We start from the raw sequence: 18,248 nt of genomic DNA on the forward strand, positions 1-18,248 counted from the left end.
AACAGAAACCTGGAGATAAATGTGGACAGGAAGGTACACACTTCACAGAGGAAGTCCAACCCCAACGCGCCAATCCCTGCCTTGACTTACATCCTGTGAAGCTCTGTTGACTATGGTGCACCTGCACAGGATATAAGTCAGCACAGAATTTGTCCCAGAGTATCTAAAGTATCTTTCTTATGAAATCAATTCTAAAAAATACCCATTCAATCTTATTGCACAAAGTAGAAAATAAAGAAGGACGAGATACAAAATGGGAAGGCTCAGCCTCTCAACAAATTGAGAATCCTGTGGCACCTTATAGACTAACAGACGTTTTGCAGCATGAGCTTTCGTGGGTGAATGCCCACTTCTTCGGATGCAAGACATTCACCCACAAAAGCTCATGCTGCAAAACGTCTGTTAGTCTATAAGGTGCCACAGGATTCTTTGCTGCTTCTACAGAACCAGACTAACACGGCTACCCCTCTGATACTTAACAAATTGAGAATAACTATACGCCATAAAAAGCTGCCAAAAGAAGCTCTTCACATATCCACAGAATTTCACCACATACACTACTCAATTTCTATGTATATTTTAATAAATAAGTAACTTGCTCTTATCAAAGCCTATTTTCATATTAAAATAGTGTTATATGCTGCTCAAATTCAAAACACAATGGACCTGATTCCCACCATTGTAAATTAGAGAGTGGAGTCACTGAAATCAATGATGTTACATCAAAATAAAACCAACATAACCAGGGCCAAAGATACCGCCTAATGCAGGAAGATGTGTCTTAAGGAACTGTCAGCCATTACACAGCTATCACGTGTAGCTTTAATTAAGGTGTAAGTCAAGTTCTTCTAAACTTCATTTTTTACGCACTCAACTTTCTCAGTCGTGTTTCTTTTGGACTGAAACTTCCCACAAAACATGGGTTCCAAACAGAGATGTCACTATGCTAAACTGATGGAAGGATCTGACTATCATGTATTTTAATAATCTCTTTTTCAATACATCCAAATACTGAAAGTCTATATACACATATTGTCTACACAACAGGGATGCTACCAAGAAATAAATTAAATTATACATATAAAGAATGAAAAAGAAACAAACCCTGAAGTCTATTTCCAGTTTGTCTTCTAAGGACTATGTAAAAACCTTAGGATTTGGCCCAAAATTTGCACAGTTAAATTAATATATAGTTTGGTCCTTAACAACTAGTTCTTTCTCAACAACAACAAAAAAAGAACATTAGTCTACTGCCTCTGCCACAAGTGGGAGTTTTAACATTTTTGATGTGGTGCCCAAATGTGGAAATTATCAGCTACCAACTCAAAGGTAAAGTAATACACATTTATTTTCATAAGCAAAGAAGAAAGCTTTCTTTCAGATCATGTAGATTTCTTCCCAGCAAGGATGAATGTAAATCACAGTACAAACTATAGGCAGTGTGCTGTCCTCAGTTTTCATTAAACCAGAATACGTTTGCCAAAGTTCCGTTTACTGATAAGATCAGGCCAACACAAAGAATAACATGATTCTAATGAACAGATTCTAAATAACAAATTGCTTGAGTTAAAAATAAGTTAAATTACAACTGACCGATGGCCTTTCCTAGGTCACCCTTACCTCACGTAATTCCAGCCTCTGGGCCACAGCCTCCAGACACTCCTGCCCTGTGCTCTCCACTGAGAGCGTGCACTCAATCACATTGTTGTCCAGCAGACGGATCTGTGTCACAAAGCAGTTCTTGCTCAGGACGTTATAGCGCCTGGTCCGTCGCAATTTCAGCCCGAAAGGCATAGTTGTTGGGCTGGAAGGCTGCCCCTTCCTGTCACACTTTGGATATCCTCAGCACGTTTTTTGGTTTGTCTTGAATGCGACTCCACTAGTTACTACTCTCCTCCAGGACCGGAAATAGTTGTCCATGCCCAGGGCCAACTCCAAGGGATCCCTGTAACATATAAATAAGAAGCATAATTAACAATATGAATTAGGATAAGATGTTACTAAAGACCAGTGAAAAATGAATGAATCTTAACGGGTTTGAACTCAAAGACTTACACTTGACAAGTAAAATAGATTCCAAAGCACTTTCTACAGCTCCCCAAAAACAAACAAAAAATATACAACAAAATCTTTTAAAACTATATTCCAGCACTGAATTTTAAATGCAACTTTAATGTCGGAGACAATCTTTAAGGAGCTCCAGAAGCAGCTTTAGAATTAGATGTTTGTCAGAAATTGTCAGTAAACATTGATTTCCCCATGCATACGCACACTGACAAAAAATACATCTATTTCCATCAATAATAATCAAAATTTACAGATAGATAAAATAAGACAAACAGAGTAAGACATCGAGAACATGCTTCAGAGTTTGATTTAAGGATATTTACTTTCTATATTTTGACATGTGATTTGACAGTTTGTGTTTTAATGGTTATAAAGCTTTAACTTTTTGGAATCTCAACGTCTGCTGTCATTAAATTATTTGTCTGGACCTTCCCAGTGTCTGACGTCTCCTCCCCGCTAATTTCTCACAACTGTGAACATTTAAATAGATAAAAATTAAAACAATGCTTAAAAATAAACATTGATATAATCCATCAACATTATTTTTTTTTAAATTGAATTCTCTCAAGCCCCATTCAGAGGTGCTAACTCTCCCACCATTAACCTCCACTAAAGGACCTATAACCTAGCCTTATTCTAAACCTTTGGTGCCCCCAGGCCAGCCCTGAATACTGGCTTGAAGTGCTATGTAACTGAACTATTCAAAAGAGGCCTGATTTTCAGAGATGCTGAAGTCAGCAGGAGCTGCCGGTGTTCAGCACCACTGAAAATCTGGCACAAAGTGGCTAGAATGCATGTGAAAAGGAAGAAGTGTCAGAAACATTAGAGAGAAACCTCCTGTGGGGCAATTCCTGCCATACTACTCATTTCAGCTCCATAATAGTTACATGTCCCACTCTGAGCTAGGATAAATAACGATAATCACAGCTGACAAAGAAGATAAAGCCAAATGGGAGGGGGAGAGCACATATTTTAGATACTATTTTTTAATTAAAACTATTCTTCTTAACAGTCATACACATCCCTCACAAGATTCGTCTTCTTGGGCTAAAACATACTGGAGTTAGAAAAGGGGAGACAGACTTCTCAAAAAATATAATGAAGTGATTATTTAATTTTGAGGGCTAGAGCTTATGTCCATTCAGCTAAAGTCAATTCGGAAGTGGTTTAAGATAAAGCAAAAGAAGCCTCTCAAACCAAAATAAGGGGTTTGCTCTGGTATTACTAAACTAGTTTAAACCCAGTTTAATTTTAAAAGGTGCAACTTTCTTCTGGGTCTAAATACAAAAAAAGGAAAAGGTAACAAAATCTCCCTGAGTTCTTTTTTGGTGAGTGTGTTTTGGGGGACTGCACTTACAACTAAAAGGGTCATTTGCTTTTAACAAGTATTGTAGAAAGATGAACAGTGAATAAGAACAAGCTATCATTTTCGTTCTGCTGAAGAGAAGTAACAAAGTGCTTCCATCAAATTATGCATCATTTAGCTAAATGCAGTGAAATTTTAAATTGATAGTGCATTGCCCACATGTAACATTTGACATGAAACTGCAGTCACCAGTTATTTTCAGTTTTTACTAGGTTGCTATGGTGATTATTAGAAAGACGTAAGTGATAACCACTGCTCAGCAATGCAACCACCATACAGTTGGTTAAAGTTATTTTTCAAACCACTTTACTTCTTGACATTTACTAGCAGCTGAAAATAGCTGCTGTTATCCAGCTTTCATAATTGCCCAGGCAGTATGATAACTTTACCATGAAACACACAGAACTTAGAGATGCCTACTGATGTATAGTGTAAGTAACCAGCTTACTTACAATTATAAGTAATGTCTGCGTGCACACACACACACACACGCATGTATGTGCATTATATTCACATTACTGTGTATTAGTATGCCTCACATCATCAGAACATCTGAACACTTCAAACAGAAAATCTATCCTCATACTGCTCCCCTGCCTCATAAGAGTATCATCTACATTTTACAGATGGAGAATGGAGACAAAGAGATTAAAATGACTTGCCCAAGATCATTTAGGAATTCATGATTTGAATCTGTATCTGGAGTTCAATCCAATGCCTTAACACTCAAATCTTGTGAACTGAGAGTTATTTTTCCCATTAATATACCCAAAATAATAGTTTGAAGCTAAAAATTAGAAAGAAAAACAAGAAATCAGAGACACAACCTAGGCATGATAGACCCATGTCTTATCAAATATTTTTGTTTGATCTCTGATTTTGTTCTCATTAGCCAATCCAACTTGAGAGAGCCCTTATCCTGAAGTCAGTATATTCATGTAGTCGTTTTTTTTTCGTTTGTTTTTTAAATAGGCCTTAGCTACACAGGCAAATTTACTGAAAATAGCTATGGTAGAATAAACTAATCCAGAATAGCTCCCCATGCAGATACACTCTTCTGGAATAAAAATGACTTTTATTCTGGAATAGTTCCACTCGCAAAGCAGAATCGGTATTCCAGAATAAAAGTGACTTTTATTCCAGAAGAGAGTGTCCATCTGGGGAGCTATTCTGGAATTGCTTATTTCACAATAGTTATTCCAGTCAGTCAATCTCCCTGTAAAGAGAAACATTATTTTCACTTTATTATTCTTATTAAGCAGTCACAAAAATTCAATTTTAACATAATAGGTGCTCATAAAAGAGTGGTGGATCAGTATAAGAAGTTAGAGAAGTAAAGCAATGTAGGCCTTATATGGATAAGACAGAATTTGGAAGTCGGGAGATATGGGTTCAATTTCTGGCTTTACCACAGGCTTTGAAAGGCCTTTGAGCTCCACCAATGGAAAGTGCAATAGAAGTGCAAATATAGTGCAAGTACAGGGAGATTTTCCATAGGGCCTAATGGAGTCAGATGTCCAACTGGACATCCAGCGCCCTTGCTTCTTTGAATATCCCAGCCTTACTATATAATAGCAGCATGTTACAAATATTTTAATCATTATATAATAAATCCCGGTTCTAAAACAACACTTGCCAGGGCTCTCGGAGTATTATCTGCATAACAATTTACAATAAGAAAAATATAATACTATATAAACACACACTCTTAAAACACAGCACAAAACCACTCTCCTAAAACTAGATATTGCCGGGTGGGAGAGGAGGAAATATTATTCATTTAACTGTATTTAAATAAACACACATAAAAACACCTATCCGCTCCAAGCATCATTGCATTCAGTTACAAATACAATGCGTAAACATTACACATAAGACTTCAAAAATACACTCACCCACTTATCCAGGCACTGCCACCTCTATCCTCCCCTAATGCTTACTCAAGAAAATGGGCTTTGCAGCACTGCCTGAGTACCAGGCTATTTAAGACCAAGATGAACAGTGAATTTCAAAGTTATGGGGCTGTTACAGGAACCATCCTGCCAGCCACTCCCTCTCTTATACACCAAGGGAGCTCCAGCTTGCGAGCTTTTTCAGATTTAAACTGCAGCAGTAAGGCACAAGGCGAGAGGCAATCTCTCAAGCTGGATGGTCCCAGCCGATTAGGGCTTTATAGGTCGGAATCAACATCCTAATGTCCACCCAAAAGTCAACAGCCAGTGCAGCTCATAGCATTAATTAGAACCACCGCCATCCTCTCTCATCCTATCAGTGGAGATTAGCTTGCACTCTTTAAAAAAAGAAGTACACAGACTTTGTGAAGTGCTGTTTTCGCTATATTTTCATATTAATCAATAGTTGACTAAGCACGGATTCCCTGTGGCATCTTTCTTTTATATTAATTTATTTTATTAACGTTAACAAACCAAATTATTTGGCAAATAAAGACTAAACTGAAAAAATAAATCTATCAGTTCTACTCCATCCTCCCACTGCCTGCTTCCCAGAGAGTTTATGCTGAGCCAGCCAGAACCATTTTATGACAAAATCAGTGATATCAACACAGGAAAATCTTTACCCTTGAATCTGTGCACAAGATTAGTATTCCTGTTTGGTCACATATCAAGAGGCGAGGCAAATCTGCTCTTTGGCTTTCATCACTGTCTTAAGATGACATTTTGCAGGTTTAAATAAAACTTTCTGAATAAGATATAACAGAGACCCTGGTCGCTTTTGGTCCTTAAAAGTGATCTTCAAATACAGGGTGAGGGATAGAGGAATTGTGCTTTGTGAAGTGCTGTTTTCGCTATATTTTCATATTAATCAATAGTTGACTAAGCACGGATTCCCTGTGGCATCTTTCTTTTATATTAATTTATTTTATTAACGTTAACAAACCAAATTATTTGGCAAATAAAGACTAAACTGAAAAAATAAATCTATCAGTTCTACTCCATCCTCCCACTGCCTGCTTCCCAGAGAGTTTATGCTGAGCCAGCCAGAACCATTTTATGACAAAATCAGTGATATCAACACAGGAAAATCTTTACCCTTGAATCTGTGCACAAGATTAGTATTCCTGTTTGGTCACATATCAAGAGGCGAGGCAAATCTGCTCTTTGGCTTTCATCACTGTCTTAAGATGACATTTTGCAGGTTTAAATAAAACTTTCTGAATAAGATATAACAGAGACCCTGGTCGCTTTTGGTCCTTAAAAGTGATCTTCAAATACAGGGTGAGGGATAGAGGAATTGTGCTTTTGCCTCACTTCCTTCATTAGGATGTATAAGAAAGGACTGAAAGATTCTATTTGCCTCTCTCTTCTCCTGCTCCCCCGCCCCCTCCCCCCCAGCCCATATCCTTAGAAGTACCAGGAATATCGATTCTTGTCTACCCACATTTCCTGGAGAAGTCTGAGGAGTAAAGAACTGCAGGAAGAATTCCCTCCAGCCTCAACTAAAAGGACAGGAGTGCTAAATTTTTTCACAAAGAGCTTTTCTCCCAAAAGGTTGTCAGAAGCTGGGATTAAATAAACAAAAATCTACAGCATTTTGAAACGGTTTATCTAAAGACATCTTTTCCTTCTCAATTATTATTATTATTTGTATTGTGGTCATGCCTAGAGGACCCCAGGTGCTAGGTCTTATACACACAGAGAATGAAAAGACTATCCCTGCCCCATACTTCAGTCCAGGGTTTGCCAACTGTTTGCCAACTCACAAACCCAAAGACCCTTGCCCTACCGCCATCCCGCTTCTTCCCCGAGGCCCCCTCCCTGCCCCATCCCTTCCCCAAAGCCCAGCCCCACTCACTCCATCCCCCACCCCCGTCGCTCCCTCTCACCCACCCTCACTCACTTTCACCAGGCAAGGGTGGGGGTTGGGGTGCAGGAGGGGGTGAGGGATCTGGCAGGGAGTTGCGGTGCAGGAGGGGAATCAGGGTTAGGGCAGGGGGTTGGGGTGCAGGAGGGGGGGAAGGGGTGCAGGCTCTGGCCGCGCAGCACTTACCTCGGCTGGCTCCCAGTCAGCAGTGCACCACTAAGCCTGCACCACTCCCGGCCAATGGGAGCTGCGGAGTTGGCGCTCAGGACATGGGCAGCCCGTGAAGGCCTCCGTTGTCCCCCCCCCAGAGGCCGCAGGGATGTCGGCTGCTTCCGGGAGCAGCGTGGGGCCAGGGCAGGCAGGGAGTCTGCCTTAGCCCCACTGCGCTGCCGGACTTTTAGCGACCTAAAATCTCCCGGTTTGGCTTCAGTAGCCTAACGTGCTTACTGTGAGTTATATTCTGCCACCCTTACTCACATTAAGTAGTATCTTATTCCATGAATAGTTTCACTAAAACCGATGGGAAATCTCATAAATAAGATAAACCTCAAATGTGAATAAGGATGCCAGAATCAGCCCCCGTATTATTTTCTACAGCAAATTAATTGCACATGCACCAAAATAATTATGGAAACATTTTTAGGGCCGCAATAAGAGTTAAATATATACGTATACACACACTTTAATGCTGGCCTGTTTATTTCATGCCAGGGTCACCACTGCTTCCCAGCTACAAGGTTATCAAAAGAGAGTTAATATTCCTAGCCAAACTAACAAACTAAAGAGGTGTTTGTAACACCAATTCCTGTTCACAAGCCTACAGACTTTCAATTAAATCAATTAAGCAAACCAGTAAGTGATGGGTCAAATACATACTATGTGCATATTTCATTCTGTTTTAAACAAGCCCCTCGTTATGACTAAGGCCTTGTCTACAATGTCAAATTTCTGCGCAGTAAAGCAGCTTTCTGTGTTGTAATTCCCGAGGTGTACACACTGCCAACCCACTTAGTGCGTAGAAACTGTGCAGTTGCAGCGCTGTAAAAAAAACCCACCCCGACAAGAGGTATACAGCTCTGCGCTGGGGCTACAGCGCTGCGATGCCAGTGTAGACACTCTGGTTGATTACAGAGCTGCGATTGGCCTCCGGGAGGTCTTCCACAATGCCTGTTCTCGCCAATCTGGTCATCGGTTTGAACTCTACTGCCCTGCCCTCAGGTGACCAACCATGAGCCCCACCCCCTTCATTCCTTTGGAATTTTGAAAGGAGAGGAGGCTGTCCAGTCCCAGCTGTGCTCCGGCTGTAGGAATTATGATACCTACGGACAGATTTCACGACGCATGACAGAAAGGGGCCATGACTGGGACACACTGCAGTGCAGGGTCAAAGTGACGGAGCTGCAGAACACCTACCACAAGACATGGCAGGCAAACCACCACTCCGGTGCTGCACCTATGAGCTGCCGGGTCTACAAAGAGTTGGATGCGATACTCGGTGGCGACCCTACCTCCACTGCGAAGGCCACTGCGGATACTTTGGTGGCTCGTGTGCCAGTCGAGAGTGGACTGAGCCAGGAGGAGGAAATCTGGGACGAGGATGTGGAGGGGGAAGGGGACCCAGAGGCAGAAGACAACTCGGAAGTCAGAGATGCATGCTGCCAGGAGCTCTTCTCTACCCTGGAGGAGGCTAGCCAATTACAGCTGTTGGAGCTTGGCAAAGTGAAAACAGGGGAGGAGGCCCCTAGTAAGTTTCTTTGATTTTGGAAATTGCTGAAACGAGTTGTTGGGGGCAGGAGGGCTGCAGAAAGCAGGCTTGTGTCTGTACGATGTGAGTACCACCACATACCTAGTCTGAGCGATGGAACAGGCTGTTGATTTGCATGAAGTGAGGGGGTCAATCTGCCTCAGAGATCTCCACGAAACTCTCATGGAGATACTGGACAATCTGCTGCTGCAGGTTCATTGGCAGAGCTTCTTTGTTTCTTGCTCCATTAAAGGTAACTTTCCCGTGACACTCTGCCATCGTGGGGGGTGGGTGACCATTGCTGCACACAGGCAAGCTGCATACAGGCCAGGGCAGAAGCCGCAGTCTTGGAGAAGATTCTCCCTTGATTCCCTTCTCACCCTCAGCAGCGAGATATCTTCCATAATGATCACCTCCAGTGGAAAATGTGGGGACAGGAATAGTTATAAAAAAAAAACCTACAGTGTGGGCTCTCCCCAAGAGCCACGTGCCCAGTGTACAGTAGGGTCCTGGAACATTGATTTCCCCTGCAGTCGCTCACCATTTTGGGGGTCTTGTGGCTCATGTGTGCTTGCCTGGGGTCAGCCAGTTAGTGACAGGTATGTGAATACTGGCTGTGTTTTAAATCACTGAATCAGTGGTCTGTGTGTTGTAAACAATTTCTGTAAAATGTTGCATTTAAACTTCACAGAGATGACCTTGGGAGCCCAGCCTCCCTCTTTGTTATCACCGGCTGAATGGCTGCGCAGAATTAGAAAGCGGCCACGAAGAACTAAAGAGGACTTTCTGCGTGATGTCATGATGCACTCTGCGGCTGAAAAACAAGAATCGAAGGAGTGGCGGGACAGTGAGAAGAGGGACCAAAAGGAGAACACAGCACACCAGAATGAAGCCATGGAACGGCTCTTGAACATTATGGAGTGCCAAGCGGACACTATCCAGGCGCTACTTGCACAGCAAACAGAGCAGCTTCACGTCTGCCCACTCCTGCAGCTGCTGTCGCAAAACTCTTTCCCATGTGCCCCCCAGACACCACCAACAGACTCTTATCAACCTCCTGTCTTCATTCTGTACCTGCAGCATTCCAATCTTGCCCCATCACAGTCCAGCCCTGTGGACTCCCAGTACCCACTGCACTCAACACCCATCCCTCTGCAGTTTAGCCCTGCTGAAGTACAGTACCTGCTGCACTGTATCCCAAAGGACAAGGCTGCATATGATACCTCAACATAGACAGATCTTTAACCATTCCAGGACTCCACCTCCACCTGGGACCCTCCCTTCCCCCATCCCCCACAGTGCTGATGTGATTTTTTTTTTGTCTCTCTCCGCTGGTTGTTGTTTTTTAATAAAATAATTGTTCTGGTTTGAAAACAAATCTTTATTTCATTAATTGAAAGCAAACAGAGCCCTGCAAAGCAACTGGCAATTTTCTTAAACCTTCATAGTGCATCGTCTGCACCAATCACAATCACCTCCTAGCATTGCAAGCACTGGACTCCCAAGCATATTAATGGATTTCAGCTTCAAATTGCTGCCTTAAGGCATCCTTGATCCTTATGGCCCTGTGCTGCACCCCTCTAATAGCCCTGGTCTCTGGCTGTTCAAATTCAGCCTCCAGGTGCTGAGCTTCAGCGGTCCAGCCTTGAGTGAAGCTTTCACCCTTCCCTTTACAAATATTATAGAGGGTACAGCACGCGGCTATAAGCATAGGAATATTGTCATCAGCCAGGTCCAGCCTCCCATATAGGCAGCTCCAGTGGACCTTTAAATGGCCAAAAGCACACTCAACAGTCATTCTGCATTTGCTCAGCCTGTTGTTGAACCGCTCCTTGCTGCTGTCAAGGTGCTCCATGTAAGGCTTCATAAGCCATGGCATTAAGGGGTAGGCACGGTCTCCCAGGATCACAAGGGGCATTTCTACTTCCCCTATGGTGATTTTCTGGTCCGGAAGGAAAGTCCCTGCTTGCAGCTTCCTGAACAGGCCAGTGTTCCGAAAGATGCGTGCATCATGCACCTTCCCAGACCAGCCAGCGTTAATGTCTGTGAAACGCCCACGATGATCCACAAGTGCCTGGAGAACCATAGAGAAATACCCCTCTGGATTAATGTACTCGGTGGCTAGGTGGTCTGATGCCAGAACTGGAATATGCATGCCACCTATCGCCCCTCCGCAGTTAGAGAAGCCCATTTGTGCAAAGCCATCCACAACGTCACGCATGTGGCCCAGTGTCATGATCTTTCGGAGCAGGATGTGATTAATGGCCCTGCACACTTCCATCAACAATAGTCCAATGGTCGATTTTCCCACTCCAAACTGGTTAGCGGTCGATGGGTAGCAGTCTGGAGTAGCAGGCTTCCACAGTGCAATCGCCAAGCGCTTTTCCCATGACAAGGCAGCTCTTGTTCTCATGTCCTTGTGCCACAGGGCTGGGGCGAGCTCATCACACAGTCCCATGAATGTGGTGCTAAAGGAAAACTGCAGCCTTAACCAAAAGTTCTGCAGCCACTGCTCATCATCCCAGATGTGCATGATGATGTGATCCCACCACTCAGTGCTTGTTCATACGCGGCGAGTTCCGTACCCATGTGGTGCTCGGGTACCAGCAATATTCAAAGCCAGGGGCCCAGCTCCAGCAATATGTGGAGCCAGGTGCCCCCCCCCACGCCTCCCCGGAGTGTTCCGCGGCCCCGACTTGCTGCCCCCGGGCCCTGCCCCCCCACTCGTCTTTCCCGGGCGGGCGGGAGCAGAGAATCACTGACTGTCTCTTCCCTGAGCAGCTCCATGTTGCCTCCCAGCAACTGCTGCTGCAGGGTCCTAGTGCCCCCCATCTCCACGGCCAGGGCAGACTGACTCTGAGCCTGCCCTGCCCCCTCAAACCCTTCCCTTTTCCGGCAGGACCCTCAAGCAGCACAGGGGGTGACCCCCTCTGCCCACAGTCACCACTCCTGCCCCATGCAAGGAGGCAGCCCCATCCCTCACCCCCAGTGAGACTACAGTGACAGTGTGCTGCTGGGGGGCAGGAAAGGGGGTTCCTCCCCCAGAGCTTGCTGCTGCCGGCAGGTAAAGGGCTGGGGGGAGTCCTCCTCTCTGGCCCCTCTCCCAGAGCAGCCGGCTTGCACCCCAAACTCATCCCCAGCCCTGCCCCACCCCAGAGCCCCCCCACCGCACCCTCAACCCACTACCCTAGTCCTGAGCCCCTCCAGCCCACCAAACACCTTATTCCCAGTCCCAGCCAGAGCCTTCATCCCCCTGCACTCTAACCCTCTGCCTTAGCCCCAAGCCCCTCCAGCACCCCAAAGACCTTATCCTCAGTCCCAGCCAGATCCCTCATCCCCCACACTCCTACTCTTGCCCTGAGCCCCTCCCACACCCCAAACCCCTCATTGCCAGCCCCAGAGCCCTCACCCCCTACACCTCTACTCTCGCCCTGAGGCCCTCCCACACTCCAAACCCCTCATCTGCAGCCACACCCCACAGCCTTCACCCCTGCACCCCATCTCTCTGCACCCCTCCCATCCCCAAACTCCCTCCCAGAGCCTGCATCCTGCATCCCAATCCCCTGTCCCAGCCTAGGGTCTGCACCCCAGACCTCCTCCCTCACCCAAACTCCCACCCAGAGCCTTGGGCAGGTGGGGGGCGGAGTTTGGGGGCGGGGCAGAGTTTGGGCAGGGGCGGGTTCTGGGCACCACCAAAATTTCTACAAACATGCCACCCATGTGCTTGTTTCCCGAGCCAAAAAGTGGTGTTCAATTGTGGTCAGCACCTCCATGAATGCCACAAGCAATCTTGCGTCGAAACTACTACGCGTGGTGAGATCATTGTTGCACTTCTCTTGCCTTTGTAGTTTAAGGAATAAACTCCACTGCCACTCATGACACATTAGTGAGAGTGAGCAGCATATTGGTCAACAGTGCAGGATCCATTCCTGCAGATCGAAGAGGCAGAGCGCGCAGTACACAAACCGTTGAAAGATGGCGCCAAATGCAGACGGAAGCATGGGGATTGCTGGGATGTGAAGCAATGCATCACAGGGCATTAGGACAGGACTCAGGATGCCCCGCGACCAATTCTGCCTTCCCACAACTCTCAGTGGCAGAAGAGGAAGAGATATTCTGTGAGATCACTGTTGTGTGTTCACACTGTCAGCTGCCTGCGCAAAAGCATGTTCACACTTGCAGCATTTGCAGCAGTATTTGGAGCAGTGCACTCTGGGCAGCTGTTTCCCATCAGCACTCTCTGAGCGGCGCTGTAACTGCTGGAGATGTAACTCTGCCACTGTAGACATACCCTATATATGTTTCAGGTGGGAAAGGCAATGTCTAGGTTAGAACCTTATTTATCTATCTAAATGAAAATTGGAGCTTCTTTGTGTTCTTTACTTAAAGTTTCATTTCTTGTAAAAAAGTGTTTTGCCAACTCAGATTTTGTTCAAATGTTGTTTAGGAAAAAGTTGTGAGACTCTTGACAAAAAGGAAGACAAACAACAATACCACCAAAACCACAAATATCACTCCAGTAATCCTGCTAATCTGAATTGGGGTTTGTATTAAATCCTCAAGTAGTAAGCTGTCTAAATTCTATTACTAGCACCTGCAACTGACTCCTAACTCAAAACTGAAGTCCCAAAATTATAGGCTGAAGCGAGGTCCTTTTGAAATGGTGTGGCACTAAAAATTTTAAAATATGTATGGGGATAATAAAACCTCACCGAATTACTGCATATTATTTAATGTTTGCAAAGGTTTTTGAAGATGAAAGGCGCTATATTAAAAAAAACCCAAACACTTTCTTTTAGGTTCAGGGCTAAGCCAGAGTGCAGTGTACGGACTTCAATTTAAGCTTTTTAAAACTTTTAGGCATCTACTCATTGGAAGAGGCAAACTATGTCCTGCAAAATATTGTGCCCAAACCTCTGTAAAACATTGATGCCAAATGTGTCATCTATAAAGTTGGAATAATCTATCCAAGAATGTCTTTCCTGAACGCAGACCGTTCAGTACAAAGGCTGAAAAGACACCATCTTAGAGGTGACCCAGTGAAGCATAAGAAACTTCAGCTAGACAGAAAAGATTAAACCAAGAAATATTGAAGAAAATAATTAAACCAATCCATTGCTACCATGGATATTAAATTGGATATGGCATGTTATTTACTTGCAAAGCCATGTGGATAAAGTCATTGGGGGATAAAGTGTGAGAACAGATTTAGCACAATATAAATCCAAACAGTCTCCTCTCCCAATCCAAAATAAAATCTCTAATAGTTTTTACTGGACCTCTGCCAGGTTCCAGGCTGCTAACTTTGGACTCCGTGTCCTCCTGGAGATGTGACTGTTCATCCACCTCGCTATCACACATTCTTTACTCTTGCCAGAATACTTTCCACACATGGACAATAGCCTGGATGCACACTGCAGAAACACTAAATTACTCTAGTACCCTTTCCATCACTTTGACAAGAAACACCACTATTACTATCCCACTTCAAAAAAGGGGGACAATGTTCTTGCAGCCATTACTTTTATATAAATGAATCCAAATGAGAGTGGAAAGATATCAGTCCATCACCCTTGGTACAATGGCAAACAGCACTTGGACCCAGAATTGTTGTACTGACTCTGCCTGCCTGTGTCTCCCCCTCCAATGGCTGGCTCACATGGAAGAACTATCTCCCTCCTCACTGGTGAGTTACTACTTTGGGTCAAGTAATTTAGGCTTATTTGTTTGGTGCTGAAGACACTGGGATCTATCCCCATTAATGACAATGGTGCATGTAGCAGCTGGCTTGCTGCATATTTCTAATCGCTAAAGAGGCAATATGGACCTACTGTCCTAAATCCTAGGTGTTTCTGCAGGAAGAACACTACAATAGCCCCTCTATGCGAACACAACCTAGAGAATGACTAGGGACTAGGCTATACTAGAATCACTACAGCAGCACAACTGCACCACTGTAGTGCATCTGGTGAAGATGCTCTATGCCGACGGGAGAACGCTCTCTTGTCAACATAATTAAGCCACCTCTGCGAGAGGCTGTAGCTATGCCAGCGGGAGAAGTTCTCCCGCTGACATAGTGCTCTCCACACCGGAGCTTAGGCTGGTGTCATTTATATTGCTCGGGGGGTGGCTTATTCACACCCCTGGGTGACATAAATTATGCTGACATAGCCTGTAGTGCAGACAAACCCTAGATCTTTCAAATCTGCAGGTTCTCACTGCAAAGAGCACATTTCCCTACTCTTCTGTGTATCTGCTGGAGTTTAACTTAAAGGTGACATCAGGTCATTTGGTCTCCTTGAAATGGAAGAGACAGATGGCTTTATTTCCTTTTTGCAGAAGTGGACTCCTAACAAGCTAGAATTTAAAAGTGGTGGATTACTTTTTAATCCACATAACATATAATCTGGAAATTTTCAATGTATATTGAGACTGATAGAACTCGTATAAACTGTCTGACCAAAGGAACAGGGGGCATACATATGGGGTTGAGAAATATAAAGATATACAGCAACCACAAAGTGAATTTTTCTTCTTTACCTTAGCACTCAGGCAAAATATTAGCTCCCTCTCCCTCCTGGAAATTGTTTCTAGACAATCTAGTCAAGCCCAATGTTTTACATCCACCCATACTTCATAGGTGATATACTGGAAAATAATACATTTTGAGGGAAAGGTATGCTGAAATAAAACCTCCTGGATAAAACTGAAGAATTTATTGAAAACACAATCCGGGTGCATAATTAGAGCACTCTTCTTCAAGGCAAAGATGGTGCTAAAGGAAAACTGCAGCCTTAACCAAAAGTTGAGGAAAAGTACCCACACTGTATTTCGGGCAGTGGTTCTTAACCAGGAGTCCAGGGCCCAAGGGGTCCGCCAAGCAGGGCCAGCATCAGACTTGCTCGGGCTCAGGGCAGAAAGACGAAGCCCCATCACATGGGGCTGAAGCCTGAGGCCCTGAGTCCCACCACCTGGGACTGAATCCAAAGCCTGAGCAATGTAGCTTTGCAGGGGGCCTTGTGGCATGGGGCCCCAGGCAACTGCCCTGCTTGCTAACCCCTAATGCCAGCCCTGGCTTTTATATGCAGAAAACCAGTTATTGTGGCACAGGTGGGCCATGGAGTTTTTAATAGCATTTTAGGGGGTGAGAGGGCTCAGAAAGAAAAACGTTGAGAATCCCTGACTTAGAGCACCATGGTTATGCAAATAACTGGCCAAATGCCTGTGAGAGGACTAAATATAAGTTCACAATTCAGTCCGTAGCTCTGGGGCATTTCTATTTTAACTGTGGTTTCTGATAAATTCTGTTAGCCTTATTTACAACATACATCACCTTCTAGGGTTACTCCTGATTAAGTTCTGATTCAGATGCAAATTTATCTTTCCAACATGATGCTTTTTTTTTCCCCCTCTGTACAAGACTACAGTGGAGCAAAGTTGATATAGGACCTATGCTAAGCAAAAAGGACACATAACAGAATACTTTGCACCCATTGCTTCATGTGCATATGAACAGGCCAAGGAGACCAATTCCATTTAGGAAGTGCTGCCCTGGTTCCACAATGGCCAGCACTCTGGGTCTGGGAGGAGCAGTCCAAAAAATATTATTTATTAAAACTGATGGGGCAAGAGCAATGGAAAACTCTGAATTTGGAGTACAGGGAGTCAGCAGCCGAAGTCGTTTTCTGTGGTGAAGGGCACAGAAGCAACTGTTGCTCCAATCACAGGAAGTTCTCTCACTTCCCCTAAAAATATTTAATACCAGCATGAAGAAGGGTCTATATATTAAGGCCAAAAAGATTCTCACAATATTCCAGGCATATGCTCTATTCCTCTTCTTATAGGCTTCAACTACTTTAATGTACTGTATTCTAAGGAGAAAAACTGACCACTTAACATGTGTAATTAAATAATATTAAAAATACTTTTCCTATTACATTTGCTTTTGAATTTAATTTCTAAAATTCCAGGAAGAAAACAATTACTGTAAAACTGCAGCCTGTATTTACTACCAGCCTCTGGAACAATTTCAGCATTCCATATATTACTGAGCAGCAGCACACCTAACAGAACTATTTTCAGAGTGGAAGCTGCATTAGTCTGTATCAGCAAAAACAACGAGGAGTCCTTGTGGCACCTTAGGGCTTGGCTACACTTGAGAGTTGCAGAGCTGGGAGTTTACAGCGCTGGTCATCCAGCTGTGTAGGAACAGCGCTAGTGTGTGGCCACACTCACCGCTACCAGCGCTGGTGTGGGGCCACATCTGCAGCATTTGCAGCGCTGTTGGGAGTGATGCATTATGGGCAGCTATCCCAGCGTTCAAGTGGCAGCAACGTGCTTTTCAAAAGAGGGGGGTGGGGTGGGGTGTAGTGTGACAGGGAGCGGGGGAGAGAGAGAGTGTGGATTTTTGGAGCCAACACTGTGTGTTAGCTTCCTGCCTTGCAAAATCAGAAAATGTTCCCGACCCCTTACTCTTAACTCTTAACTGCAAACAGCCTGCATCCAACGGACTCCCTTTCTCCCCTCTGCCCCCGCTGTTTCTCTGTCAAGCAAACACTGAGCCCCCTGCCTGCCTCATTCACAGGGGTTATCTCATTTGATTGTTCACAGTCAGGTACAGATTGATCACAGCAAACAGGAGCTGTGTTTGTTTTTTAGATAAGCAGCTCCCGGAGCACCGGAGCTCCGCTCTGGAGCTCCGAGTTCACAACAAAACAAAGAGAAGCTGCATAACAAAACAAAGAGAGTAATTTAGTTAAAAGCATTCTGAGATATCTGCTAATACCCTGGAGGCCAATAACAGCGCTGGTGTGTGTCCACACTTGATGAGCAGTGCTGGATCACCAGCGCTGCACTCGCTACACCCCAAGCAGACCAGGTGTTCAGCCAGTGCTGCAGCCAGGGAGTTGCAGCGCTGGATGTGCCTTGCAGGTGTGGACAGTTACTAAGTTGCAGCGCTGGAAAGCCTCCACCAGCGCTGCAACTCTCAAGTGTAGCCAAGCCCTTACAGACTAACAAATTTGTTTGGGCATAAGCTTTTGTGGGCTAGAACCCACTTCACTGGATGCATGAAGTGAAAAATACAGGAGCAGGTATAAATACATGCAAGTATGGGGGTTGCTTTACCAAGTGTGAGATCAGTCTAATGAGATATATCAATTAACAGCAGGATATCAAGGGAGGAAAAATAACTTTTGAAGTGGTAAGAGAGTGGCCTATTACAGACAGCTGACAAGAAGGTGCGAGTAA

General features: G+C 44.5%; 1 protein-coding gene across 1 annotated transcript in view; it reads right to left on the reverse strand.

Annotated features, from left to right (window-relative positions):
- PTPN14 (protein tyrosine phosphatase non-receptor type 14) overlaps positions 1 to 18,248 on the reverse strand; it is a 197,183-nt gene that overhangs the window by 109,851 nt on the left and 69,084 nt on the right. Inside the window, exon 2 of the mRNA XM_045010243.1 lies at positions 1,621 to 1,945. Within this exon, the coding sequence (XP_044866178.1) occupies positions 1,621 to 1,794 (174 nt within the window). The 5' untranslated portion in view covers positions 1,795 to 1,945. The remainder of the gene's footprint in view (positions 1 to 1,620; positions 1,946 to 18,248) is intronic.

This window comes from Mauremys mutica, chromosome 3, assembly GCF_020497125.1.
Source record: "Mauremys mutica isolate MM-2020 ecotype Southern chromosome 3, ASM2049712v1, whole genome shotgun sequence".
NCBI classification, from domain to species: domain Eukaryota; kingdom Metazoa; phylum Chordata; order Testudines; family Geoemydidae; genus Mauremys; species Mauremys mutica.